Source organism: Dermacentor variabilis, chromosome 11, assembly GCF_050947875.1.
Source record: "Dermacentor variabilis isolate Ectoservices chromosome 11, ASM5094787v1, whole genome shotgun sequence".
In the NCBI taxonomy this organism is placed as follows: Eukaryota; Metazoa; Arthropoda; class Arachnida; order Ixodida; family Ixodidae; genus Dermacentor; species Dermacentor variabilis.
In genome coordinates, this window is record NC_134578.1 from 112,141,628 (window position 1) to 112,169,570 (window position 27,943).

Here is a 27,943-nt window from a genome sequence, read left to right on the forward strand (position 1 = left end):
TACTTGTATGGAGACCATGGGCGCTGTATTTACCATTGGTTCTTAAACTGCACCCTGATAATGGTGCACAGTGTTTATTAGCAAGTGATATTTACTTCTTCAAGTGGGGAAAAAGGCTAGCAGATTTCCAACTTATTCACTACTCTCGTTAAATGTAGAATGCTTGATTAATGATAATAGACATGGATAAGTAAACCAATTTTCGTTTAGAACAGTGGCCTCCATCGCTCGCATTGACTAGCACGAAATTCCTGCGTCTGGTTGAAGGTATCATGGCCCATCACCATCATTATGGGAGAACTCTGCGTGTACGGCGGCCATTCCTGGTTGTTGGGCAATTCGGGAACCCTGGAAGAAGAGAAATATTGTGTTCGCCACGGATAGTTATTTACAATTTTTGTGGAAAAATACAAAACGAAAGACACACCTTATAACCTGAGCAGTCCCCGGCATTGCTGCATTTTTGATTTATTTACAGACACTGCAGGCCTTCATTGGCCAAAACAAAAAAATAAAACAGTACAGGCAGCAGTAAATAAGAATGAGCAAACCTTCAAGTCCTAATTAACAAAATACAATTGTAGACAATACATACAATGCAAAACTTAACTTACAAATTAATACACGCAATACTAATTCAAAAATATTAACCAATAAATGACACAAACTAGGATCACATGCTGCCGGAGCGTAGCATGCACAATTACAAACCAGTGTTATCAAACTGGACAACAAAGTTATCGGTCTCAAGAACACATGCATTCTGGGAGAGAGGTCCAATCATTCATTGCTAGAGAAATGCTATCGTTTCAGCAAGAATGGGTGCCAATGAATATGTGTTAGTGTCTCGCCTTTCTAGTAGAGAGGGTCTATAGACAGTCTTGTAAGTTTATTGAAGCATTATCAGAAAAACTTCCACTCTGTGAAGGCTGACCAGCGAAGCTGTGTATGTGGGCCCCTTAACTGCGAACTACACCTCCGCCGCGGGTAGGTCCAGCATTGCACTATCTTCGGGATCGGCTCACGTATCACGATTCACGATCGGCTCACGATCGGCTTCACGGCTCACGATCGGCTCACGCTCATATTTAACGCCTGCGCCACCTCCGCCGCGGGTGGACGCGGCCTTGCACTATCTTCGGGATTTTTTTTTACACGCGGACACGATAGTGGCGGAAAGCCCTTAAAAGCTACGCTATTTTAACGCCTGCTTCACTTCCGCCGCGGGTCGGCCCGGCATTGCACTATCTCCGGGATTTTTTTCTGCACGCGGACACGACCAGTTGGAAAGGTAGCAAATAACAGCATCACTGTAAAAAGGTTTGATCTGAAAACGTTAGGCAACTGATTTTTCTGCGTTTTTCTAACTTTGAAATGCCACTTAGTGTAATAACCTGTGCGGCTGAATCCTGTCTTCTCTACTTACCGATAATAAATCTAACCACTTTTCTTGATAATGTCTCTACTTGAACATTGTTTTTAGCATGTACGTCTATAATAATTGAAGATTACTGAAGTGTAGACCTCATATAGCCAAGAAAGTTAGATTTCTTGTTTCTTTATTAGCAGACTTAAGTTTCCTTTTGAGAAGCCATATTGTCCTTAACGATGACGGGCAGATGTTTGAAATGTGCTGACTAGGAGAATATTTTTGCTAGAGTGACTCTGACAAATTTGTACCCATAAATTTTTTTGGTAGTCATATTGAGAAGGGATATGAAAGATAGCTTGGCAATTCGTTTCGTGCTATTCTAAAGAGAATTGATCTTTCCTTATAAAGTTCCATGCCCTTTGCTGACATCATAAGTTAGTAACAGGGCTCCTTGGAGAAAAGCATGATTATTGCGTGAATATATTTATTTAAAAACAACGCCGGCATATTCAAATAAACGAATAAGTATGTCCTAAGGCACAACTTTAAATACATCACTAACAAAAATTACAAACACTAACTGACCTAACAAACCAGCTTGTGGTACACCTGAAGTAACACTCAGAACGGAAGAAGAATCCCTGACCTCACCAAACGTATTTATCCGTGTTAGACATGTATCACCACATTCACTAACACCGGGGGCACTGTAATATAAAACTATTTCAAACATTCCTATTCCGATTCTGCACTCGGCTATCCCCGATTGGTCAAAAAAGGTTCGGGCTAACACCTTCGCCTGTTTGTCACACGACGTGACGAAAACCGCGATAGCTCCACCTCTGATATGACGTGTGAAAACTGGTTACGCATTAATAGACTGAATGAATGGAAAATAATGATTGCTGATTCGGCGCCTTTTCGCCATCATCCCTCTGTCATTGCTCAAAGGATTTAGGGTTGTGACCACTTCGCCTGTCAGTCCTGCGACCTCACAAGAGCGCGAGAACTAATCGCGTCAAAGTGACACGTACGCCTTACGGATGGTTTGATATGGTGAAAGAAGCTGGATTTTTTTCTGAACAGCGGGAGACTGCCTGGTTCCGAAAGGAATAAAATATGCCTGCACGTCAATTGCTCAGGCATCCGTTATTCGGAGCTGACGGGGAGCATGGATCTATTTGTGTTTATTAAACGTTTTGCGTGGCCGTACAACGTTATCAGGCCCTTTCGGCACGTATGCGACATCGCTCTGCCAACTCTCCTTTGGTAAGGCTCTGCTTTCGGGGCATTCTTAACCTTCCATTGGAGACCCCCGCAATCTTCAACGAGCCACCGCAAGCTTGGTAAGGCGAAGCAGACCAACCGCAGACTCCGGCAGCGCCCTCCTCATCTAGCTGTCTACTTTCACTGTTGTGGCTCCACCCCATCGAAACTTTCTCCACTTGAGCTTGCTGGTCGCCTCTTTTGAGTGAATTTGAGGTTGAGAAAAATACCTATCGACAAAAGTTCAATGCTCCGGCTGCAGGTTGAATGTTCAATAATGATTTCAGTCGCAATCATAAAGTTCAACTACAAAATTACAGGAAAACAGAGTCTGCGTTTGAGCTTAAGGACAGGCTCAACAGCTGCACGCAGAGCATGTAGAAAATTATCGTGAACATAGTCGCGTGTTTTATTTTTCTATATGGCGCTAACAGACAATGGTATGTATACTGCTTATCTATATAGCAAGGTAATTACGCGGAAACAATGCCTTTCACGGCACTAAGAATGCGGTTGCTGCAGCCGAGTCACATGAATTCGTCATCGTTGCGATTGTGACAGAAAATGTCTCCGCGAACAACACTGCTTTCCAGCATAAGGGCAACGGCTCCTTGCACTCGTCGTGCCGCGTGACCCCAACCTGGTCGTCCTCTTCAGCTGCGATCCTTGTCAAATTATGTAAAGATTTCGAAGTTATTTCTTAGATGGCAGCTCATGGAGTACTATTATAATAGTGCCGGATAACTTGTGCAGTGACTTCGCAAATGCCAGGAGCATGAGAATGTGACATTGGGTCGAAGCAGAACGCGAAAATGCATGCAGCCTTCGAACTCAAATAATTGAAGAGTTATCGTTGTAGGTTCATGCGACATTGGAACTCGACTGGAGGACGCGCCCTGTATGTTCATCAAGAAGCATGCGCTAGCAGTCACTCAAAAAAAGGTTTTCTGAATGTTTTCACGTCCATGACACTTCCTATGAAACCGATACATGGCACCCATTTGTGATAAGGATGAACGACGTTTTCTGTGGCTTTAGGACAACTTCGTTTTTTATATACTAGAGGAGGTTAAGGTAAGATTAGTCACCTGAGGAGTGGTAGTCAGGGATGAACCTTTGCGAACCTGAATAAATGCCATAGAGTTGACTGTAGAAAAACAAGTCATCGTACAGCAGAGAAGCGCTTCTTACGTGCTGATGAGGGGATATTTGGCGGAATTAAACCCATATGCGGCCGGAACGAATTGAGCGCTGTACTTGATCAAATTATGCAATCGAAGTCACGAAGCTTGAGTGTAGCCAAGATGTTCGACATTAATGCTGAATAACTAGCCGCTACACTGTCTGGAAATGTAATTGACGAACTGAGGGAACGTAAAACCACTGCTCCGTAGACGGCGACTTAATGTGGCTTGTCATATGTAGGCAGCTGCAATCAAAATTTAATAGTTGAATTTTGTGGTAGATTCCGCCCCAACGTGCAAGAAATAATGATCTCCCTACACTTTCATTGGAAGTGATGGAATCAGCGATGGAATCAGTACGTGGGCTTGTGACAGTCAGGCGATATTTATCAAAGAGATAGCGCGACATTGGGGACTTTAGAGTGGTCCAATGTTTGTCTATGTATGTCCGGAATGCTGCTGCATGCCCACCGCCAATGAAATGTTCAATGTCTATTATATTAGATTACGCATAAAGTTACCCATTACAGAAGTATTACAATGTAGCCGCGGTGTCTGCGGGATCCTATTTACAGTGGTCAATTCTCCCTCAACCGCAAACTAGGAAGCGACTATATTTCAAACAAAAATATCATATAAATTATGTCGTACAGCTTAGTAGTAATGCTGAATACATTTTCAAAGGAAAATGGGAAGATTGTAGGTGTACGGGAGACGCTTAATGTGCTTATTACGCTGCATATAGTCAAACTTAGTAGTTGAGGACCTCCTTAACGATAAGCGTCGAAATAACCTAAATGCATATAGTCAAACTTAGTAGTTGAGGACCTCCTTAACGATAAGCGTCGAAATAACCTAAATTTGTAACGCATTACTGATTCACTTTCAGTCATGGAAGGACAACGAAGATATTGAAACGGAATTTGTATAAAAAAATCTTGAAATTGCAACTGAAGAAATTGGGCCTGCCCATAGAATAAGGGAGAAAATGCAAGGTTACTCTCGGCCGGACATTGTGAAGCCCCTCAATTTCAAACACAAAAATTACACGCGGAAAAAATGCATCCAAACTGAAAGAATTCAAATAACCACGTGCATGGATTGAAGAGGACTTTTCGCCCAAGATGCAACTTATAAGGTGGAAGCCAAGAGGCTTCGCTCGTATTGATGAAAGCCTGGATACAAATCCAACCTTGTGTTTCACAAGCTTGCCTTAAACAACAGAATTTACACCCTCGACCATACAAAAGCAGGGTAACGGCCCTACCGAAGCACCATGCCCCCACTAAAGTCCAGTGACGAGAACAAGAAAGCCAGGACAATTTTCGTCGATTCTCGAGTCGAGCTCACGTTGTCTGTACCATAAACAAGGTCAGCTTTAAGTAAAAATGAGACATCCACCCAATAGCTGCAATTGCTACAAAGGAAACCCATACGGGTTTATTACTTCTCTACACTTTGTGTTTTCACGCAGAACTATTACGTCATGATCAACTTTGTTCCTAAGTTTAATCATATTCAGCAGATACAGTTTTAGACACAATAACCTAACCTGAATTCTTGATATTGCACCCTGCGAGTTGCCGTTGTCCCTTTAATTTGCACCATTCGGAAAATATAGGGGGAACTCGCGAGGTGGTGGTGTGTTAACGGCAGTAAAAACAATCTGGAAGCTTATATTCTTCATATTTATTCATGCCACAAAATTCTTTGGGTAGCCCTATGGCTGTCCCCACGGGTCACCTGTGTAATTGGTGTCTGCTATCGCCCACTTGATTCATCGGACGAATTTTCTGAGCGCCTGAATTAGTAACTCTTATGCGAAGCAAGTGTTGAATTCGCCAATATTTCTAGCTGACGATTTCAATTATCCAGATTTTGAATGGCAATGATTCAGGCCTCTAAATAGCACAAAGAAGCGTGAATTTCATGATTTCTTCAAGTACTGTCGTCATTTGAATTGCACAAGGTGGTTTGTGCTTCAACACGTCGAAATTTACTGTTAGATCTTTTATTAACCAAAGAGCCAAACAGTACCCAGTAACTATTCTGGGTTGCATGAGCAATCACAATTTGCTGCATTGTGAATTTGTATTCAAGCAGAAAAAACAGGAAATACAAAGAAAGCTTTTCTTGATTACGGCCAAGCAAATGTCGATATGGTGATTGGTGATTGGTGATTTTTCGACATTTCCTCTACATTTTATGCGACCTTTCCACCTTCGCAATGTAAGCATGACCTTGGCTCTCATTCGTGCATATTCCTAGGTATGGAGAGCGCAACCCTAACCCTAGCAATATGTACAGTCATCAAATCGCCCAGCTCGCTGTGTTAATTTAGTTTATATAATACATGACAAGTCGGCTTCTCATAACAGAAGTACATCCCTGAAGCATAACATAACGGTCACGATGCAAAGCCCATGGTTTACGATGCACGTAAAACGTTGCACTAACAAAAAGAAACGTTTGCACTCAAAAACGAAGTTTTCAACCAAGGAGGAAGATTGGAGCGTGGGCGTGCGCACTTGTGAAAACCCAAATAACAGCCGCCAGTGGTATGTTTTCTACCAATGACATTTCAAACTCGGTCCAAAACGATACGAAATAACTTTCGCAAGTTCGAAACCCTAACTACGCGTCAGGTTCAACGATATCGCTATCTAGGGATGGCGGTATTCTTTCTCCTGAACATGTCTCTGTGGAAATTAATGAGGTGTCTTTCGTATGTTTCCAAGGATGAGAGTCCAATAACAAATAACCGATAATAATTTCCTGTTTTATATTCTACTATGCACGATGTAATTATTACTGCTCAAGGGAACCAATCTTCCATTGACCGTCTTTCGACTAAATCTGCACCTGGTCCTGATGGTTTAAGCCCTAAACTACTCAAATTAGCAAAACCTGCAATATTATTAGCAACATATTAGTCATCTTATTTCAACAATATATTGACTCGGGGTATGTTCCAAGTGATTGGAAAGTAGCTCGTGTCATTCCCATTTTTAAACCTCGTGACTGATGTAATAGCTCAAACTACAGACCAATTTTATTAACAAGCGTTGTGTTGAAAACTTCTTGAAAATATAATTTCATCCGAAATCATGAAGTTTCTGATATAACAAACTTTTTTGTCAATCAGTATGGGTTTCTACACGGTGAATCCTGTGAAACTCGACTCTTCGAATTATTGACCGACACGCATCGCTCTATTCATTCTTTAAACAGAGTTGTTGCGGTATTTTTGGACTTCGCGAAGGCTTTCGACAAGGTTCCTGAGTTGCGGCTCAATCACAAACTGACAGGCCTCAAAATTAGTACGAGAATTACTAAGTGAATTACCCATTCCTGAACTGGCCGCTACCAATCACCTATTGTGAGGAACGTTCATCTCCATTAAATCTCGGTAAATCTGGTGTACTACAGGGTTCGTGCTCGGGGTCATTTTGTTTTTATTTTATATTAACAATATCAGTAGTGGTCTGCTTTCCATATTCAGTATATTTGCTGATGACTGCGTGATTTACAGATCAATCACCAATCATTTGTGTACTTGCTGCTTACAATCTCATTTAGAGAAGCTGACTAACTGGTGTAATGAGTGGCATATGTAATTGACGTCCATAAAATCAAAGCCTTACATTTACGGCCTCAGATAACCACATGTTGTGCGACTACACATTAAACAATAGGCCTATAACCTCAGCATGCTCTGTAAAGTACTTGGACGGCCATTTGCCATCGGATTTGTTATGGAACACCCATAGAGATGCTGTAGTTAGCAAAACATCTGAAACACTTGGCTTCGATCGGCGAAACTTGCATTTAGCTAGCCCCGCCACTAAATTTCTCGCTTACAGCACTTTTGTACGCTTTAAGGTCCAATATGCATCCCTAACTTAGAACCAGCGTGAGGCCTACATCATAAAGAAATTTGAGTTTCTTCACAAAAAAGATGCTCTGTTGCTCACAAAAAACTACGTGCGAACATCAGGAATAAAAGAAATAAAATCGTCAAATAATCTAGTTCGTCTGAAAAAATGCAGACGGCACGTGCTCCTGCCAGTTTTTCACAAGGTTTACCAGAATAAGTCATCACGGGCTACGCTTCAGGTCAGACCAGCCCACCGTGTGTCCTTGAGACTTGATCCTCAGCCTAAAGTGGAGCCTCTGAATTCGTCAGGCCTAATCTCTTTTTTCACTCGCCGCTACATCTTGCCATAGGTCAGTGCATCAGCTTTCGCCTTACAACGCGCGTATCACTGATCATAATGCATTTGCGAACCATCTGAAATGTTTTTCAAACCATAAACTCATACCTGCTAATAATTCTTGTAAGCAAAATTGTATCATCTTGACATATTGCAAATCCATTGCAGTACGTCATTCTCGCTGTACTTTTTAGAGGTTCCTTATTGTAGTTGTGTTTTTGGTTGTGGCATCGCATATACTTCTGGTTACGGCGCATTTCTAAATTATGTATGACGTGCTTCCAATTGCTGTTATGATTAATCATTGCGTATTTATTGATCATATGTGACATTAGTGTTGTTGTTGCTCAATCTTTGCTGTATTGATTGAGTTTGTGTTTATGCTTGGTTCTGTATGTTAAGAAGTTGTGCTACCATATTTTATTCAGGGTTGTGTCCCCCGATGTGATGCACTTCTGGCTTTGATAAACAAATAAACATATTAAGTGTGCCATAGCGCTAAAGTTACTGTACATATTTTTAACGTCACGCGTGACTACTGATTCTGTCGCAAAATTTAAATGTTTAAGCATGCTGATGCAACAAACTGCCCTTGTATGTGATTTCTACAGTAAATTCTGTCAGCGGCCATGAAGAATTATTTGGTCCTAAGTAACAAAATATTTCGCGTCGCAGTTTTTATCATTTGGCGCATCGCTGTATAGAAGTGCCCTTTTCGTATAGCACATCGTACGCCTACGCCAATTTCTCTCGAAGACAGGTGCATAATTGTTTTCTAAAACCAAAAAATGTAGCGACATTCAGAGGTGTCACCCTTATTTTGATGTTTTGCAATGCACAATAATAGTGTAGTTCCCTCTTAAGTACGTATATAACTATGAAACTTCGCAGACGTGTCTCGCAGTACCAGCTGATATGTTTATGTACTTATATGTAAACTGTTTATGTACTTATTTGTAAGGGGAGCGTGGGGTTGAAAATGCCGCAAACAAGAATACCGACCGTTCTGGGGCAGTTATTAATTAAACATAATTAGTAATAACTTTCTCATCGCCTTTACATTTTGGATAACTTAGGCACGCTTCTTATCTTGATACGTTCGGGGCAAGATTCCCCAAGTCATCATTGATATTTAAAAAGACGTAATTCAAATTTAGTATTCGTAACATCTTGGTTAGAGCTAGTTGCTTAATCTTTAAAACTTAGCTCAAATAGCGCGGCTAAAACACACACGCACAACAAAACAAATTTTATGTTTACAATTTTATGGTTTTATGCGCTGGCCACATTAAAACCGACACCTAAAGTTTTTTATCGCTACGTGGATGACTGCCTCTGTATTTTGAAGAAGTAGAACAGCCCACACTTCCTGGACTGCCTGAACGAAGAAAATGCGCACACACCGTTCATTGCTGAACATGAGATTGACAATTTTTTTCCTTTCTAGAATGTACTGGTTCACCTGGAGGGGGGTGCTCTCGCCTTCTCGGTTTACAGGAAGCTTACGCACACGGGTGGTTACCTCAAGTTTAGTTCCAGTCATCCTGTCTACCAGAATACGTCCGTAGTAACGTCCCTGATAACACGCGCCGTGCGCGTCTGCTCAGGTGGCGATGCATTCAAAAAGGAATTGTGGGCGGTCCACCGTGAGCTAGCCTGCAACGGCTACCCTAGTCGTTTCATATGCAGGACAGACAAGCGGATATTACAGCCAACCTTAGAGATCAACAAAACAATCTGTGCACGTACAGCCATTCTTTACGTCCAAGATATCAGCGAGGCATTATCGTGCATGTTTTTCAAATAACACTTGAACGTTGCCAACATCCCGACTTCCGCAACCACCTAATGAACGTGAAATAAAAGTTGCCGATTGAATCATTTCCAGCAGCCGTGCGCTGATTGCCATCAATCATATATAGGAAAAACACAAAAGTTTTCAAGACGCTTCAAGAACCACAAACGTGACGTAATAAATGAGAAGTAAGGGGGCTAACCAAGGGGCAAGATTTTTATTAATCATATAAGGAGCCAAGAAACCTTGACAGCAAGGACAACATAGGGGAAATTACTTGTACCTACTACATGAATTAATTGATTTAATAAGTCGAAGTAAATTCTCCTACGTTGTCCTTGGTGTCAATGTTTGTTGGCTCCTTATGGTATGATTAAACGTGGCGAAACAAATAACAGTCACACGACGAACGCCATTGCCGAGTATGCACGAAAACATAATCCCTAGATTGACTGGACAATGCAACTGTTGTTGCCAAGGAAAAGAACATGTCACGCCGGCGGCTGCAAGAATCGCTGATCATTCAGTCTACGCCAGCTACGATGAACCGGACATCGGTGACTATGCCTGCCTTTTACGTACACTCGTTACGTCCCGTGCTGGCTACATAAGTGACGACAGCTTCATGTCCCACTTAGTGAATGAGGAACCCGTACGCGGTTCCGAAACGTCAGATATTTGAGCAGACTTGGTCAGTGACCGTGATTCTCCTCATTCGTTGCTATATAACTAGATGAACATTCGTGGAACCCTTGATTATGCAAACATAGATTCGTTCCTAGTGAAGAGAAGGTGAGAATACGCAACAAACCCATTTTCAGAGAAGGTGGCCATCATCCGCATGAAAGCCTCACTCATGCGGCCGTCCCGCGATGCTGGCTCCGCGGCGTACGTCTCACCGAAAACGAACGGTATTTCGAAGGAATGGGGCTGCCCCATCCAGCCAGGCAGCGGGGCGGTCGCCGACTTGTGGGCGAAGACGAAGGCGAACACTTTTCCTCCACGTTCGCTGTGCTTGTCTGCCATGAACCGTAACGGGCAGTTGAAAACCCTGTCCGACGAGAAGTCGACGTACTGCCTCCTGAAAGCGTTGTTGTCACCTTGCGGCGCGTCGTCAACGTACATTCGTAGCACGTCTGGTGTGTCCTGTTTCCATAAACGTGACAAATGGCCTTGAAGAGAATCAGCGAGTCCTTTTGGAGACACTGAAATAAGGTCTTCGGCTAGGAGGTCATGCACCGGCGGGTACAGCAGAAAGAAAGCCGCCTCGTCGGAGGTGACTCCCGCCATGACATCGACAGGTGCAAAAAAACCGCGCTTCATTGCCTCTATTGGATTCCGGGGAAGGAAGGTGTCGTGATAGGTTGGAAAGAAAGGCATAACTTTGGGGGCCACGCTTTCTGCAGCCGCGACAACGAGCTCCTCTATGGACTTGTTGCGGAGGCAACTTATGACATTCTCAGGATTTGAAAACAGGTTGATTGCACCACCCTCGGAGCAGCCGACGATGCCAGCCACCTTGTCACCCTTGACCATGCTCTCATGAACCGTGTCCCATACGTCAATGCTGTACATAGTGCCACTCATCAAGAGTGCTCTCTTGAAAAGACCCTCGCTCATCGGTGACATGATGTGTGCGTGCACGCACCATGACCCCGCACTCTCTCCGAACAACGTGACTTGTTGTGGGTCACCCCCGAAAGATTCGATGTTGCGCTGCACCCACTTCAGCGCCATGACCTGGTCTAGAAGACCAACGTTCCCCGGCGCATCTGGAGAGTTCGCGTTGAGGAAGCCCAGGATGCTTAGGCGGTAATTCATGGACACGACAAGGACGTCCGCGAACGCAGTCAACACGGCTCCGCTGTAGTTCGCCTGATTGGCGCTGCCGAGCGTGAAGCCCCCTCCATGGATCCAGATCAAGACCGGTCGACTCGAACGGTTGTTCCCAGCGAGCTCGGGGACCCACACGTTGAGATGAAGGCAGTCCTCCGTATCGTCGAGCCCTTCCATGCCGATGCCGGGAAAGCGCACCTGTACATCAAAAACATAGGCATCCGAAGTGCGCGTGAACTATAGTACATAATGTAATGCTCGCAGCGAGTTTTGAAATTTATATGGCACTGATGCTCAATCAAAATTAGGGACAGGGGTATACATTTTCTCGGTTATGCGCAGAACTGCGAACATCTGCCGCGAGAAAATTACTTCAATCCTAGTGGCACTTTGGACATTTTACAAGCAGTTGACAGGTATGAAAGAAGAAGGCGTTTAGAGTAGAATCACTATTATCACCAGCCGTCTAATGTTCAGTTAAAGATGAAGGCTTCTCCAAGCGATCTCAAATTACTCCTGTTTATCCCCATTGACACCACGTTATTATTGCAACATGACAACGAATTAGCTGCCCTATTTCACTGTGCTTCCCTTCTCAAGGCACCTATTCTGCAATCCTAATACGCTCCCGGTTATCTGCCCTACGCATTAGATATGGTCTGTCGAGCTCCATTTCTTACTCTTAGTGTAAACTAGAATATCGGCTACGAAAGTTCACTTTCCTATCCACACCGCTGTCTTGCTGTGTTTTAACGCTGCCCCTAGCATTTTTCATTGCATCGCTTGTTCTCTACTTCGCGAGCTTCTTTGCTAACCCTCGTTTCTATCCCATTCGTTAGTGCCGGTAGATTGCATTGGTTGTAGGCTGGCAGTCACGATTTGTTAATGCCTGCCGTATGCGCTCCATTTATTAGTATTCTTCAGCAAATTTCTCGTTAACGGAGTCACCTGCGAGAAATTGCCCTGATAAAAGTTACTCTTCCACTTATTTTAGAGGTCGACTGCTTATCAGACATTCTCGTGCTCTCGGTAAGCTATTGAACACATTACGGCTCAAATATGCTCTTATGTTTTGTCGGCTAATTTGCTCAAGAATTTATTTCAGGTCATCTACAGCGTTGCTGAGAAGGAGACTGTCATCTGCAAACCATAGGTTGACGAGATGTTCCCATTTTATCATCCCATGTCAATTGTCAATAAGTCAATTCCGTATAGAGCGACAAATTTCTGGGCAAGATTAATACAGGGCAGGAATGCAATCTTTCTGAACTTGATCAAAATGTATTTAGATACCTACATAATTTCATTTTGTTCAGACAGATGGCTAATGCCTCCCGCGATGTCGCAATCATTTGAAAAAGAATTCAAGGAGATGTCATAAAGTTAAACTCCTGTTTTAATTGCGCTATGGTTATTAGTTGCAGTTGTTCGAACCAAGATAGGTCTTTAACCAGGATCATGTCTGCGTATATTAACTACTCAGATTTGTTAATCGTCTCATTCTTTGCAGGGGAGTGCACTTTAAACTGCTAAAAATATGAATCTTTCATGCCAGGGATGGTTCTACTTAGAAACAACGGTGCAATTACCCACTAAAACTGACCTACAATGACAGTTTGACAAGATAGAGCAGGCTAGCTATCTGCAGTGTTGTCACATCCGTATGTGGTAAATTTACTAAAGAATTGAAAGGCGCGCAGTCGTAGAAATTATCGTGAAACAAAATTAGCCGTTATTCCGTACCTACACAGGTTAACTCACAAACTTAAGCGCGTAGGTTCTGGACGTAGTATTACCGCCTATTTTCTGCTAAGAATAAACTTCAACATATTTTCGCCTGTGTTTATAGGAAATTCCCTAATTTTACTACTAGACGCAGCGAGAAATTTGTGCAACATATTTCATGCAAAATCTATACGGTGCCTTTTAGCTGTTGCAAAGTTTATGTAGGCCAATCTGGTCACCGTATCCCCGTACACATAAGAGAGCATCAGACGTCACAAATATCATCTGGGCCATCGCACATTGCAAACGGTGCGGGTCCCTTGCCGTCTCCAATGTGAGAGATAGTTTTCTAAACACTTTACCCAGCTCACACGAGAATAGTCTGAGGTGTTCCATGTGAAAAATAAAGACGGTGCTTATGTCAGCCATACTTCTGTCATCCTGCAAAATAAGGCATTTGTATTTCTCGAGTGTTGATACACGTCTATTTTGTGATTTGCTTTCAGGGTTTTAGCATATAAGTACCTGTGTATCGTTTTTATTTTTATCCCTTGCTTTGGCCGGTATGCGCGCTTACTTCTACGCGCATATATGGGATGTTCCTTTCATTTCTAGTAAAATTCCTGTCGTGGTGGATTCCTGTCTTTTCGTTGCGCTGTAAAAGCTATCATGATAAATGTTAGCCTATTAACCAGGTTATCGATATTAGAGCAACAGTATATTGTTTGTTGGGGTCCGGAGTCACACAGACTAAGTTTTAAAGTTTGATTACTTTTAGAGGTAGCTAAATTTATTTTCGCAAACTGTATACGGTCGTTTAAGCGCGTTAGCTTCACTGGAAATGTTGCAGATTGTGTTCAGCAGCGCCGAAAGAAGTGCTTTCCTTGACGTTATCATTTACAAGGGTATTTTTGCAGGGCTCATAAGAAAGCCCATAAAGTATGAAAATTAATGGCGTCAGTGTCTTCTCCTGTGTCTGGTGTGAAGCGTTTTTAATCACGTTTCTGAAGAAGGTATGCCAGATTCGCGACATATAGGACTTGTTACGCTAACACCCAATAATATAAAAAGTTAATGATTGGCATGCACTTTCATGATCTAAAGTTTCTATAAACAAAGTAGTTCAGACAAGCCTCGAGATCCTCTGGTTATATAGGATAAGAAAACCTATAATTTGTTGCTCTTTTGCCATGGCTGATGCCCATGCAAAGTTAACTAAGCCTGTGTCAATAATGCTACGTTTACAAGCGTTTGACGCTTCTTTTACTGATGTTCTGGGAGAAGAAACTATCATATTAAGTTCAAACCTAAAAATATTGGGACACAATGTCTTGGGTGAAAATATTAAAGTGTGTTGTCTAATCAGAGACAATTGAAATAGATAATACAACTGTTCGCAAAAAAACTGCGTCAACGCTGTGGCTCCGCAAAGTCTCAAAAGCCTGCTGTGCGCATTTCGCCTGGATTAGCAATTTAATATTTTACGTGAATTTCGCTCTTACGGAATCCAAGCAAAACAGCAGCTTACCGAGAGGTACAAGCTCGAAGTGATCTAGATTTTGTTGAACAATTAATGTTGATGGATCAACCATTTCGACTAAGGTCTTGATTACCTCCAGGTCAACCAGGTCGCGTTGTGCCCTTTCGGGCATATCGCTGCGGCCGGTGATCATGCCTGGCTGCATTTCAACCTTCAGATTTCTGGGCCGGACCAATGCGCCAAGCAAAGAACGAAGCTACCGCCGCCCGTCAACATGCAGGCACATTGCGCAAACCCCGGTTGAACAACCCCTTGACGTCAACGGAAGACCCCTACTTCGACCGTATAGATGCCGGGAGCGCAGGCAGGTGCTTCAGTGGACTTTGTTGCACCGGAAAGTAACGAATGCTAATCCGCCTGTTCTTCGTTACCCAGGTTGGCGGGCAACACACTTATTCCACTCTAGACAGTTCCCGAACCTTGACGGTGCTGCCAAGTCCATGTTTTCTTTTTGAAACTATGAAGTATTGTGTTGCTCTCATCAAATTGCGGTCACTAACTGCCGGTGACATAGAAAACAGTCCAGGGCCAACTTCAGGCTCGGAATCTGAATTCAGGTCGACAAGCGACCTCCTGAAAGAAAATTTTGAAAGATCAAACAACTTCAAACTGTTTAAAAGAATTGACTTCTAACTGGAAACGGATTCAATCTGCGGTGACCAACGTTCAAGAACGGGTTGCTTCTATAGAAAAGAAAATATGTCCCCGCAAACTCTAGAAAACAAGTGGCGGTTTGCGAACAAACCTGTAGTAACACGAACGACCAACTTCCTGTGCTGTCGGCTAAAGTTAACGATTTGTAAAATAGAAGCCTCGTAATCAACTTCATAATCTACGGTATCCCTGAAGAAACAGACGATGGTTGGAAAACACTGGAAGCCAGAATTAAAAAGGATGTATTTCAAAAGGAATTAGTCACAGAATTGAAATCGTAAGAGAGGTTTCATCAAGTGGGGAAACACTACAGAGAAGGCCCTTGCCCGGTTATCTTTCGACTGAATGAATTTGCACAAAATACGAGAATTTTTCCGTGCTGCAGCAAACTGAAAGGAAAGAAAATTGCTATTTCAGAGGATTTTTCTAAAACATTGCGCGATACAAGAAGGAAACTTTGGCATTCTGGAAAAAACAAGAGAGGACACAAGGCTTAAAAGCGTCACTAAGTTATGACAATCTGAAAGTTGACGGAAAGCCGTTCTTCTGGGATGCGCTTCAAAATCGCTTCAAAATTTTGCACGTCGATTTGTCTTTTCAGACTATTCGACGTGTGCCAGTGTTACCGCTCTGCGTAAAAAAGCAGAATTTTATTGTCTTGATCAACGTAGAATAACTACCAAACTTAAATTTTTGTACACTCTCTATCATAAGCAATATAAAATATACTGAACAGAGCATCTGCCTGAACCGCTCAGGCACTCCTCAAGAACAGACCGCAAGACAATGCGGCTACCTAAATGTCACCGCAACATTCACAGAAACTGTTTTTTCCACAATCTATAGCTTACTGGGATGATCTACCTTCACCAGCGGTGACATTTTAAACGATAGAAACCTTTGCTCAAGAAATCAAAGAAATTGATTTCTTTTAAATAGTATATTAGTACGTTGTTAAACCACAAGGTAACGAGTAGGACGACATGGCGTATAATCAACTGTTATTTTTTTTCTCCCACTTCGTATTGGCTTTGTGGTTTCTTGCATGTGAGCTGAACACTGTTTTGTTCACACTGTTGTTTACAGTGTACTCAGCATTTAATTGTTTCTAAACTTGGAGTGTGTTCGTCTCTTTGTGTATGCAACACCGTTGTAACTGTATAGCCTATCTTGTGTGGCACTCCTGCTTGAACGGTAAAAGTTTGCAATATATTGAAAAAAAAACTTCAGAGGTGCAACTGCTTTTCTTGGTGTTGACGTAGGCGTAGTTCACTCCCCACCATCCTCAATAGGAGAGCGCCATAGCCGGTGCCGGACTAGCCTGTTCTCTTCCTCGTACCCCATTCTCGCCGTGAGCTAGGCGCAGGTAAACGCTAAAGATAGCAGTTGCTGCCCTGAGGAAGTCAAAACTGTTTGTCGGAGCGTGGCTCAAGCGATGTTCCTTGCTGTACAACTGTTGAGCTCCCACGGAATGGAATATTAGGCGGGTGCCCCGTTTGTCGGTTTGGGCTTTCCTCCATGGATGTTAAACAACATGCCACTTTTGCACGTTATCGCTGTCATTTATATACGTACCTGAGGGCAAGCTGTAGATCCTGCAGTGGCATCTAACGTTCCTTCCCACGGTGCCTTTGGCTGTGGAGGACGGAACCTGAGCTTGCCCACGGGAGGCTCGGCGAAAGGAATGCCGCGGTACTCCTCCACACTCTTGCCAAGGCTGCGCACAACCTTGCCGCGAACCCGGCCCTCCATTGTCTGCCTTTCGACGTGCAGGTCTTCAGCCGTGGCACTCACAAGGGCGGTAAGGGCAAGTAGCGCCAACAACGCTGCTTTTAACGCCATTGCTCTCCACTCAGCTTACCTGCACGTTCAAAGTTTTCGTGAAAAGGAATTACGCGAATAAACACAACAATCATTTGTTACACTGGTTTATTGATTGCCCTATGCTTAAAGGGACTCTGAGAGCGACACTTGGTCAGGTTAGGCTCGTAAATTATCCTTTCAAATTTCTAGTATTCATTTGGCTGAGCAAAGTTGAATGCTATTCGAGGGATTGCATGCGAAAGGCCGCACTTGCAGAATGTTACGGGGAAAGCTCGGCCCTGACACGTCAACGAGACGTCATGTATCTCATGTGACAGGCATTTTCGAGTACTTGGGCAGTTTTGGTGGAGCAAAAGTTCTCAGAACCTTCGGATTCGTGTTTGGTTCGTTCCGATACAGTGTGCTCCTTCCTTATTTATAAAATTTAGATGCGAGTAAGCGCTGTTAACACCGGTGGCACTATAGGGTAGGCTGGTGCGGCAACTTACGGGTTACGTTGCCACACGACCTGATCTCTTTAAGACCACACTGACTCACCAAGCCTCTTGTCATGATCAGTGCGGCTAGTTAGAGGAGCCGTTTATATTATCATTTTCACCACCGTGTTTTACGAAATGTGCTATCATCATTAGCATCATGCGTGGGCCTGTGGCTTGAGTCGTGAGCCGCCAATACAACGCGCTTTCTTCACCAACCGGGACGCGGCTGCCATTTCGCTCATCACTTCACCTTTGCCTTTCCGAATAAATTTAGGGTCAATGGAACGCTATACCGGCCGCCGTCCCGTAACCCTGCAGTGTTACGTCAAAGCGAAGTACTTTTGTCACTTATTCCTAGCTCTTCGCAGTAGGTGGGAAGGTTGCTTACTGTTTAGTTCCAGGCCTCTCTCATTAAACGATACGCAAGTCCGAAGGTGAAATTAAGCCTCTGACTTTCACCACTACAACACATTGCTCTAAGCAATAGGTAACCATTGCACGCATACTTTTATCGACCTGAAGCCAAATAGCTCTTTGAGATATTTCGCGCGTTCGTCACATGTACATGTCACTTACTCATATTCAGTTCTGTAGGCAGCAAGGGCTTTGAGACGATGTGTTACATGGAAGGGCAACTTCGCGATCGGCCCACATCCTCCAGTCCTTTCCTCGTAATGCCTAACGCTACGTAGAAACTTTGAGAAAATTACCGCCTTCATGGTCGGCCTAGATCGAACAGGTTTTGTCGTTTCCTCGCAGGAGTACGAAAATTATTGTGGTTTCAACGTAAACCATGTGACATAAACCATGTGCTGCTAACCTCAAGGTCAAGCGTTTGATCAGGAGGCTGTGCTACCTTTCGATTGTAGCGAAACGCAAAGCGCTTTCATGCTAAAAACGCTCGTCTACTTAGAATTAGGTGCACGGTAAAGCACTCCAGGTGGTCAAAGTTAAGCCGCAGCCCAGAGTACGGCACACCACATATTCAGATCATGCTTATTTCGGAACATGGATACAAAGGATTATTGCATGTGTAGGGAGAAAACAAACCAAAGCGGCAATGAAAAGCCAACCATGTGTAAACTTAGAACATGTATTGTGCAGTTTAATAGCTCGGAATAAGTAGAAATGCACCATAAGCACTTTTAACTTTTGCTTGGCACAAGGATGGGCTATACAGTCACCATACTTGCCTACTGTAGCCCTGTGCCAAGTTAGTCGGAATTGGAGTCTAGCTTTCGAATATATGCTTGTATGCTTGCATCCTACCAGAGAGCTGGTAACGTGTTTCACATTCTTACTAGCCAACTAGCCCGTCTTGTAAATATAGTAAACATGTGTCGACACTTGTTTTAATATTTGCTAGAATGTGCAGTCCACTTAGATAACTACAGCCATAGAATCAACACAGTGAAGTGGCTTTCTGTTGCCATATCACAGGTTGAGTCAAGCAACGTGGGAACTCTTGCCACTGTTGTGACTATAAAAAGCAAAGCCAGTAGAAGAGGGTGCACACCACTGATCTCTACTATAAGGGCTGGATAGGGAATCGAGCGCTCTTGACTGAAGCCAGCCAGGAACCGGAAGTTGGCTCTTTACAATTTTGCAGTGGCACTTCGCTTTCACGGGAGTGCGGCATTCCTTCCTGTTAAATACCTGCCTGTTGTGCTGTAAACTACGGAAGCAGGACGGAGTTACGTCCTGAATTTTCCATCACAGCGCCGACAACATCTCTAACATGAGTGGAGCGCGCTGAAAACACTGGTGAATGAGAAACCACTTTATGCAAGAAAAAACTATACTATGCGGGTACAGAATATGGTAAGAGCTCTTTCCAGACATATAGAGAACAAATCTCCTGAAACACAGAAAACCACGAATAAAAATGTTTAAGGCAGCAATCTTATATGACCGCATGAATTTGTAATCGAGCATGCATCCTGCGTCCGGGAAAAGCCGCTGTATGACTCTACATTTGCGCTGGCTAAACATAGCAGAGATCAGTGGTGTAGGAAGCATCTTGTGTCCCCTTTCTCGAACCCAGCTGAACACACGATAACCGTTTCCAAAGGAGAAAACCTGAGAGCAAGGGCTCTGAAGCCATTGCATTGTAATGTGACTGGTGCTGGGGCGAAGCAAGTACTGTAGCACATTAGATTTACACAAGGCAAGCTAGGAGCTCAAACAGCCTGCCATTTGCTAGCAAACGTTGAAATTATCTTTTTATCCTCATCATTAGGTCGCGTAGTGGAGATAGCTCTCACAACTGGAGAAGTTCGGGAAACTTGCAGCACTTGACGAAACCACTTTCAATATACAATTTGTCCGCATCACCTAATTTAATGGCTGCAATAGTGAACCCACTGGTTAAGCCATAATAGTGTTCATGATATTTTCCATGCGTTATCCACTTAATCTGCACCCTGAGTTGAACATCTGAATAGTGAACACAACATGACCTTTTTGCTTGATTTTCTGGATTGCACCTCCTTGCTGCAACACAGATTAATTTGAAGTTTGCACCTTACTAAAGAAAACTCCTTCAAGCAGCCCATAGTCAACAATAATACCAGCATGGCACGGTTATCAAAACTGTAATATTTCACTTTGATCTGCTATATATTTAGGCACAAAGAGTTCGGTGTAAATAGGTTCCTGGTGGCCAACCGTAATGCAAGTATTCCAAAAATAAACAGATGCAAGAATGTTTTTGCTACTTTTTTCGGTATGTCACAGCAATTTGCACTTGTCTAATAACATCACATAAGTTTAGTCATTTGGGAAGAGCAATGCCTCATTCGAAAAGTGCCATATACTAAATCTACGACAAACTTTTAGCTATAAGCTGCACTTTTATATATAACCCTGCGATATGTTGCAATCTGAATGCAGAACGGCCACAGCTCGGTTATGAGTAGGGTCTTGTTCAATAAAGTAAAACTGGCATCATCCGGAAAGTGTCGCAAAGCTGTGACTATAACTTGAATGGGTTCTTTTAAAAAAAGACTTAGATCAGAAAATTAGTCTTTCTTATGAAGCCTCTCAAGACAAGGTTTCTTAGACATGACCAGGTCTATCAAGAAAGATTCTAACACTATTGCAGTTTACCAGATAATACGAGACCGCAAGCAGTTGTTCCTGCAGTGACTATGAAAAGGTTTCGTGGGGAAAAAGTACAACTCGGCTCCGCCATCATTCTCTTGCAGCTGTGCCTACCTAGCTAATGAGATGTGTCAAATATGGAAAATGGAAAGGGAATTAACAGCTTCGAGCAGAGATGTTGCTCAAGCTCATCGCAGTTTTAATGTAAAATGCAAAATTCTTCAGTTATCATTTAGCCAAAAATGGGAAATAAGTAGACCCATCGATTTTCATACAGGCGCCTCTCTCCCTCGGATAGTTGTCACTAAAGAAACAGCCGATGAAGGCTTGAATATTTCTCGGCATGATTTGGCATAGGTAGGATAATGATTATGAATATTTCTGGTAGACGTAATGGTAGTAGACTGCATAATCAAATAGTTTAGGTATAGATTAAAGATAGATTTCATCCCACTTCCGGAATTTTAAATCATCTCAATCATTCTTATGTTTGATGGTGTGGGCGTACCAAGCGACAGCGCTTCTTGATTCCTGCTTCTTGGTGACATCATTCTCATGCTGCGTAATCCACCTGTTTAAGTACCCTGTTTCTCCCGTACAAGCGAATTTACGATCATCACAAGAAACCTTCTATACGATTTCCTAAAAGTCCCTGAGCAGATCATAGGACGGCATGGACCTGAGACTTCATCGGATATGCGTTGAAGATCCTCGGATTTTGCGAATGTTAAAAGCATGATATCCCTGCTGTGCAACTTTTTGTTATCATCTGCAGGGGTATTTGCGAACATGAATTTGCCTAAATTGGCCGAAACAGTCAATCTGTTTAGGCCAGTCTGTTTAGGACACTTCTCTAAAAAATAAAAACATTAAGAAGTGCCTATATGGCCTTTAAAAATTCTTGTGGAGGCGCTGATCGTGTCGCTGATGCACAGCCGTATCATAGTTTGGCCTAAACCTGTATCTAAAACATGTCAAGCGATATCGCTGACGATGCGCACACGTTCCAACTGGGCTGGATAAAAAATATAGCACCAAGTTATAGCACCAACTATTCGGGTGATGTCACATTCTTGCCGTGGAATTCAATCTGTCTTCGCATCTTAATGCGGAATCCTTGATAATTCAAACTACTGAATACCTCGAAAGGGGTCATGACGTGTATTATGCATTTTGTATTTTCTCCGCATTTCCTTTACTGTAAGGCGCAATGACGCTTAAAATGCAATGAAACCACCAATATCGGAGTATTTAACACCTTACATTGCTTCAGAAATGAATTTTTCTGCCGACCAAAGCATACCATGCTAGCATTGTTTATCAGAAAATGTGAGACAGAAGGCACATGACAGATAGAGTTGTGCTGTTCGCTTTGATTGTGTGGGAATGAAGATGATACTGTACATGTTATAACAGCACGTGCAATTACCTTTAAACAAAAAAAGGCTTTTGGGTTATTTAAAATTGCCTAGAGGTTATTCCTTTGCGCAGTCTAAAATAAGAACGTTAACAGCTGATACTAAAGGAACTCTCCCAAACTTTACATAAACAGGTACACTAGTGAACACAGAAGATGCTCTTCACCTGTCGTCTCAACCTATGTGACAATTCAGGTCCTTCAAAGGTGTTTGATCACATGGATCGACACATAACGCTTCACTTATATGCAAGATATTGCGTTCCAATTCCGTCGTACGAGTTGAGGTCATTAGGGAGTTTTCACGTGCCCTTAATATATTCAAGCCGTATACCGGCACACCGGCGAGAGCTGGTGTTAATTACAGCTTGTGGAAATATAATTGCAGTTGCCACATTATACGTACCTGCTAGTGCACAGGCGTCGACAACATCAATCCTTACGATATGTTAGTTTTTTCTGCTCTTGGCTATGCATCCTCCACCCGATTGGAAAGTGAAGTGAGATGTCAATGTGGGGGTATACTCCTGCATCGACTTGATGAGCATTTCTCCTTGTCTGTGGCAGAGATCATTGTTGCAACGACTATAAAACCATGGTTCCTGTTTAGAGCACCCGTAGAGAACAAAATCAGTGAGTCCTTATTGAACAGTAAATATAATAAATAATCAAATAGATTTTTAGTATGCTCTACGAATTTAACGCTTATTGCCTAGCACTGTCCTGCTATTTTTTCATTCTAAGGGAGGCCTGTTGCACAAGGTTCGACTGCAGGATGTCATATTACACAGAGAGTGCATTTCTGTGCATGAAACAACATCGGCAAAGTTCTACTGCACAGAATTTCGTGGCAGTTCTTATGCTTCTGGCACCATCTGAAAAACTGCGTCTTTTGAAGTTGGAATGCAACACGAGTGCAACGGACATTCGGGGTTCTAACAAAAAGAATCGAGAATTATTCTCAACTGGACGTATATGGTTTTAATAATATCATTGACACCATGAGCGTGCGTGTGGTGCGTAATTGTTGGACGTTATTTATTTTAGCACATTTTTCGGATGATTTGAAGAAGTGTGCGAATACTCTCTGTTTCTTTTAGTAATTTGGTCATCACGTTTGGTTGTTGCAACAAGTATTAGTTGCCTAGCTCTCTTGCCAACTTACATAATCTGAAGACAACTGCATTCAAAAAGAAACAGGTGATGCTTTGCGAAGAACTAAGGTCCACTGAGAGCATTAAATTTTAAGCTTATACCTGTGGATGGCACTGCTGAATAAATGCCCACCCAGTAGAATGGTAACTAATATTTTCTTTCATAAAAAAATGCAGAGGATTCAATGTTAGACCTGTTTGAAAATGAGCCATTTCCTTCTTGAAGTAAACACAGACGTTCAACAGAAAGACACAAACTTGAAGTGAACAGTGGCGCTAACTGCGGCGTTAACAGTGGCGCTACACTTTTCGCAATCTTGTACCTAGTTTCATTCAATTCTGGCGCTTTATAGGAAATAGCAGAAAAAAAACACTAGATAAGCGATGCTACAACAGGTAGAACGCTGGTCTTCAGCTGACTGCGCATGAAAGAACGCGGTTATATATATATATATATATATATATATATATATATATATAGTGACATCATAAGAAGCCAAGAAACACCAGCTGTCACCAAGGGCAACATAGGGGAAATTACTTCTGCGTAACAAATGAAATAAAGAAATGATAAATTAATCGAACATACAGTGGATGAAACAACAACTTGCCGCAGGTAGGAACCAAACCCACAACCTTCGCATTTCGCGTGCGACGCTCTACCAATGGAGCTACCGCGGCGCTGTTTCCTCATCCACTTTCTTGGGCATTTATTTGTCCCAGTAGAAGTAGTAGTAGTGTTTACATTCTCTTTAATTTCCATTATTTATCGTTTCCTTATTTCATTTATTAAGCACAAGTAATTTCCCCTACGTTGTCATTGGTGTCAGTGTTTGTTGCCTTCTTATGATATGATTAATAAAATCGGGCACCTCTGCTAACCCCCTTTCTTCTCGTTTATTACATAACGAGTGTCTCGAATCCGGCTACATTGATGCCTTCAGGTATCATATGTCGGTTTATTGACCAGTTCATCACCATCAGCCAGGTTACGCTCACTACAGGGCAAAGGACTCTCCCATACTACACCAACTACCCCGGTCATGTACTAATCGTGGCCATGTTGTCCCTGCAAACTTCTTAATCTCATCCGCCCACCTAACTTTCTGCCGCCCCTGCTACGATTCCCTTCCCTTGCAATCCAGTCGGTAACCCTTAATGACCATCGGTTATCTACCCTCCTCATTACACGTCCTGCCCATGCCCCCCCCCATTTGTTTATCTTGATTTCAACTAAGATGTCATTAACTCGCGTCTGTTCCCTCACCCAATCTGCTCTCTTCTCATCCCTTAACGTTACACCCATCATTCTTCGTTCCATACCTCGTTGTGTCGTCCTCAATTTGAGCAGAACCCTTTTCGTAAGCCTCCAGGTTCCTGCCCCACACGTGAGTACTTGTAAGACACAGCTATTATATACTTTTCTTCTGCGGGATAGCGGCAACCTACTGTTTATGATTTGAGAATGCCTGCCAAACGCACCCCAGCCCATTCTTATTCTTCTGATTATTTCAGTCTCATGATCCGGATCCGTAGTCACTACCTGCCCTAGGTAGATGCATTCCCTTACCACTTCAAGTCCCTCGCTACCTATCGTTAACTGCTGTTCTCTTCTGAGACTGTTAAACATTACTTTAGTTTTCTGCAGATTAATTTTTAGACCCACCCTTCTGCTTTGCCTCTCCAGGCATGCATTGCAATTGGTCCGCTGAGTTACTAAGCAAGGCAATATCATCAGCGAAACTCAAGTGACGAAGGTATTCTCTATTTACTCTTATCACCAATTCTTCCCACTCCAGGTCTCTGAATACCTTCTGTAAACACTTGTGAATAGCATTGGAGAGATCGTATCTCCCTGCCTGACGCCTTTCTTTATTGGGATTGTGTTGCTTTCTTTATGGAGGACTACGGTGGCTGTGGAGCCGCTATCGATATCTTTCTGTATTTTTACATATGGCTCGTCTACACCCTGATTCCGTAGTGCCTCCATGACAGCTGAGGTTTGGACCGAATCAAACGCTTTTTCGTAATCAATGAAAGCCATATATAAGGGTTGGTTATATTCAGCACATTTCTCTATCACCTGATTGATAGTCTGAATATAGTCTATTATTGAGTAGCCTTTACGGAATCCTGCCTGGTCCTTTGGTTGACAGAAGTCTAAGGTGTTCCGGATCTATTTGCGATCACTTTTGTAAACAGTTCGTATGCAATGGACAGTAAGCTGATCGGTCTATAATTTTTCAAGTCTTTGGCGTCCCCTTTATTATGGATTAGGATTATGCTAGCGTTCTTCCAAGATTTCCGTACGCTCGAGGTCATGAGGCATTGCGTATACAGGGTGGCCAGTTTGTCTAGAACAATCTGCCCACCGTCCTTCAACAAATCTGCTGTTACGTGATACTCCCGCACTGCCTTCCCCTTTTGCATAGCTCCCAAGGCCTTCTTTATTTCTTCCGGCGTTACTTGTGGGATTTCAAATTCCTCTAGACTATTCCCACTCACATTATCGTCGTGGGTGCTACTGGTACTGTATAAATCTCTACAGAACTCCTCAGCCACTTGAACTATCCCATCCATATTAGTAATGGTATTGCCTGCTTTGTCTCTTAAGGCACACATCTGATTCTTGCCTGTTCCTAGTTTCTTCAGAGCATTTAGGCTTCCTCCGTTCCGGAGAGACAGTTCAATTCTATCCATATTATAGTTCCTTATGTCAGCTGTCTTACGCTTGTTGGTTAACTTAGAAAGTTCTGCTAGCTCTATTCTAGCTGTAGGTTTAGATGCTTTCATATACTGGCGTTTCTTGATCAGATCTTTCGTCTCCCGCGATAGCTTAGTCTAATAGCGATAGCGATGGTCTAATGAAGTTACCACCGAATGCTATTGCACAATCCTTAATGGTGCTCATAAAATTGTCGATCATTGCTTCAACACTAAGGTCCTTTTCCTGAGTTAATGCCGAATACCTGTTCTGTAGCTTGATCCGGAATTCCTCTAGTTTACCTCTTAATTACCGCTAACTCATTGTTTGTCTTCTTATGTACCGGTTTTTTCCGGTCCCTCCTCAAGTTTAGACTAATTCGAGTTCTTACTATCCTATGGTCCCTGAAGCGCACCTTGCCGCGCACATCCCCATCTTGGATGATGCCAGGGTTAGCGCTGAGTATGAAGTCTATTTCATTTCCAGTCTCGCCATTCGGGCTCCTCCACGTCCACTTTCGGCTATCACGCTTGCGGAAGAAGGTATTCATTATCATCATATTATTCTGTTCCGCAAACTCTACTAATAACTCTCCCCTGTTATTCCTAGTGCCTATGCCATATTCCCCCAGTGCCTTGTCTCCAGCCTGCTTCTTGCCTACCTTGGCATTAAAGTCGCCCATTAGTATAGTGTATTTAGTTTTCACTCTACCCATCGCCGATTCCACGTCTTCATAGAAGCTTTCGACTTCCTGGTCATCATGAGTGGATGTAGGGGCGTATAGCAGTACGACCTTCAATTTGTACCTCTTATTAAGTTTCACAAGACCTGCCACCCTTTCGTTAATGCTATAGAATTCCTGTATATTACCAGCTATATCCTTATTGATCAGGAATCCGACTCCTGCGTCTCGTCTCTCCGCAAAGCCCCGGTAGCACAGGACGTGCCCGCTTTTTAGCACTGTATATGCTTCTTTTGTCCTCCTAACCTCACTGCGCCCTATTATATCGCATTTACTGCCCTCTAATTCCTGCAATAACACTGCTAGACTCGCCTCACTAGATAACGTTAAACGTTACCAGGTTCAGATCCCAATGGCGGCCTGTCCGGAGCCAGGGATTGTTAGCACCCTCTGCTCCGTCCACCGCCGTGGTTAGTTGCTTCGCGGCTGCTGGAGACTGAGGGCTGTGGTTTCATGGTTGTATTAATACACGAGGTTGTGGCCAAGTACTGCAACAGGGTGGCCAATCCTGCTCTGGTGAGAGAGTGCGTTACCGGTTCTGGTCACTGGGATCAGGCCGCGCTCGAGGCCTGTTTATGCTATTTTATCCACACGCGGATGTCTTTCTTTTATCCGGTGGAAAATCCGCCTCTTTCATTTTCCTGCGCTGCCCTCTGCCGCACGCCGCTGAAAATGTTTTGGAAGGGTCCCGGGGCTTTCGTCGGTTGATTTGTGTACCTGCGCCCACGTTGAGTGCGCATCGGTTGTGCATTTTGTGGATCGCGAATCATCATTAATGGCTTCTTCGGGACAGTATGTCGTCCCTGAAACCGTGTAGCACTCAATGACTACTGGGTGAGCAGGCCTGAGTGCGCTGTTCCGCAAACAGTGCGGTCGATAAAGGCCCGCTGAGTTCCGTATGGCGGCACGGCTGCCTTGGGATTTGTCACTGATTT

At 43.2% G+C, this 27,943-nt stretch overlaps 1 protein-coding gene across 1 annotated transcript; it reads right to left on the reverse strand.

The window, feature by feature from the left end:
- Positions 1–206: 206 nt before the first annotated feature.
- Positions 207–17,430, reverse strand: LOC142563118 (acetylcholinesterase-like). Its single transcript, XM_075673653.1, has 3 exons — positions 17,162–17,430; positions 10,643–11,865; positions 207–348 (listed from the first exon to the last, which is right to left on the reverse strand). The coding sequence occupies exons 1-3, from the start codon at positions 17,426–17,428 to the stop codon at positions 207–209; spliced, it is 1,632 nt and encodes a 543-aa protein (XP_075529768.1). The 5' UTR covers positions 17,429–17,430.
- Between the last annotated feature and the right edge of the window lie 10,513 nt (positions 17,431–27,943).

Bases quoted from the DNA above. Each gene is read 5' to 3' on its own strand.
- LOC142563118 (XM_075673653.1), bottom strand. From the start codon at position 17,428: ATGGCGTTAAAAGCAGCGTTGTTGGCGCTACTTGCCCTTACCGCCCTT. The intron at 11,866-17,161 runs GTACGTATATAA...TTTGATGTACAG, and splicing joins GATCTACAGCTTGCCCTCAG to GTGCGCTTTCCCGGCATCGG. The intron at 349-10,642 runs GTTTGTTGCGTA...CTCTTCTTCCAG, and splicing joins GCCACCTTCTCTGAAAATGG to GGTTCCCGAATTGCCCAACA.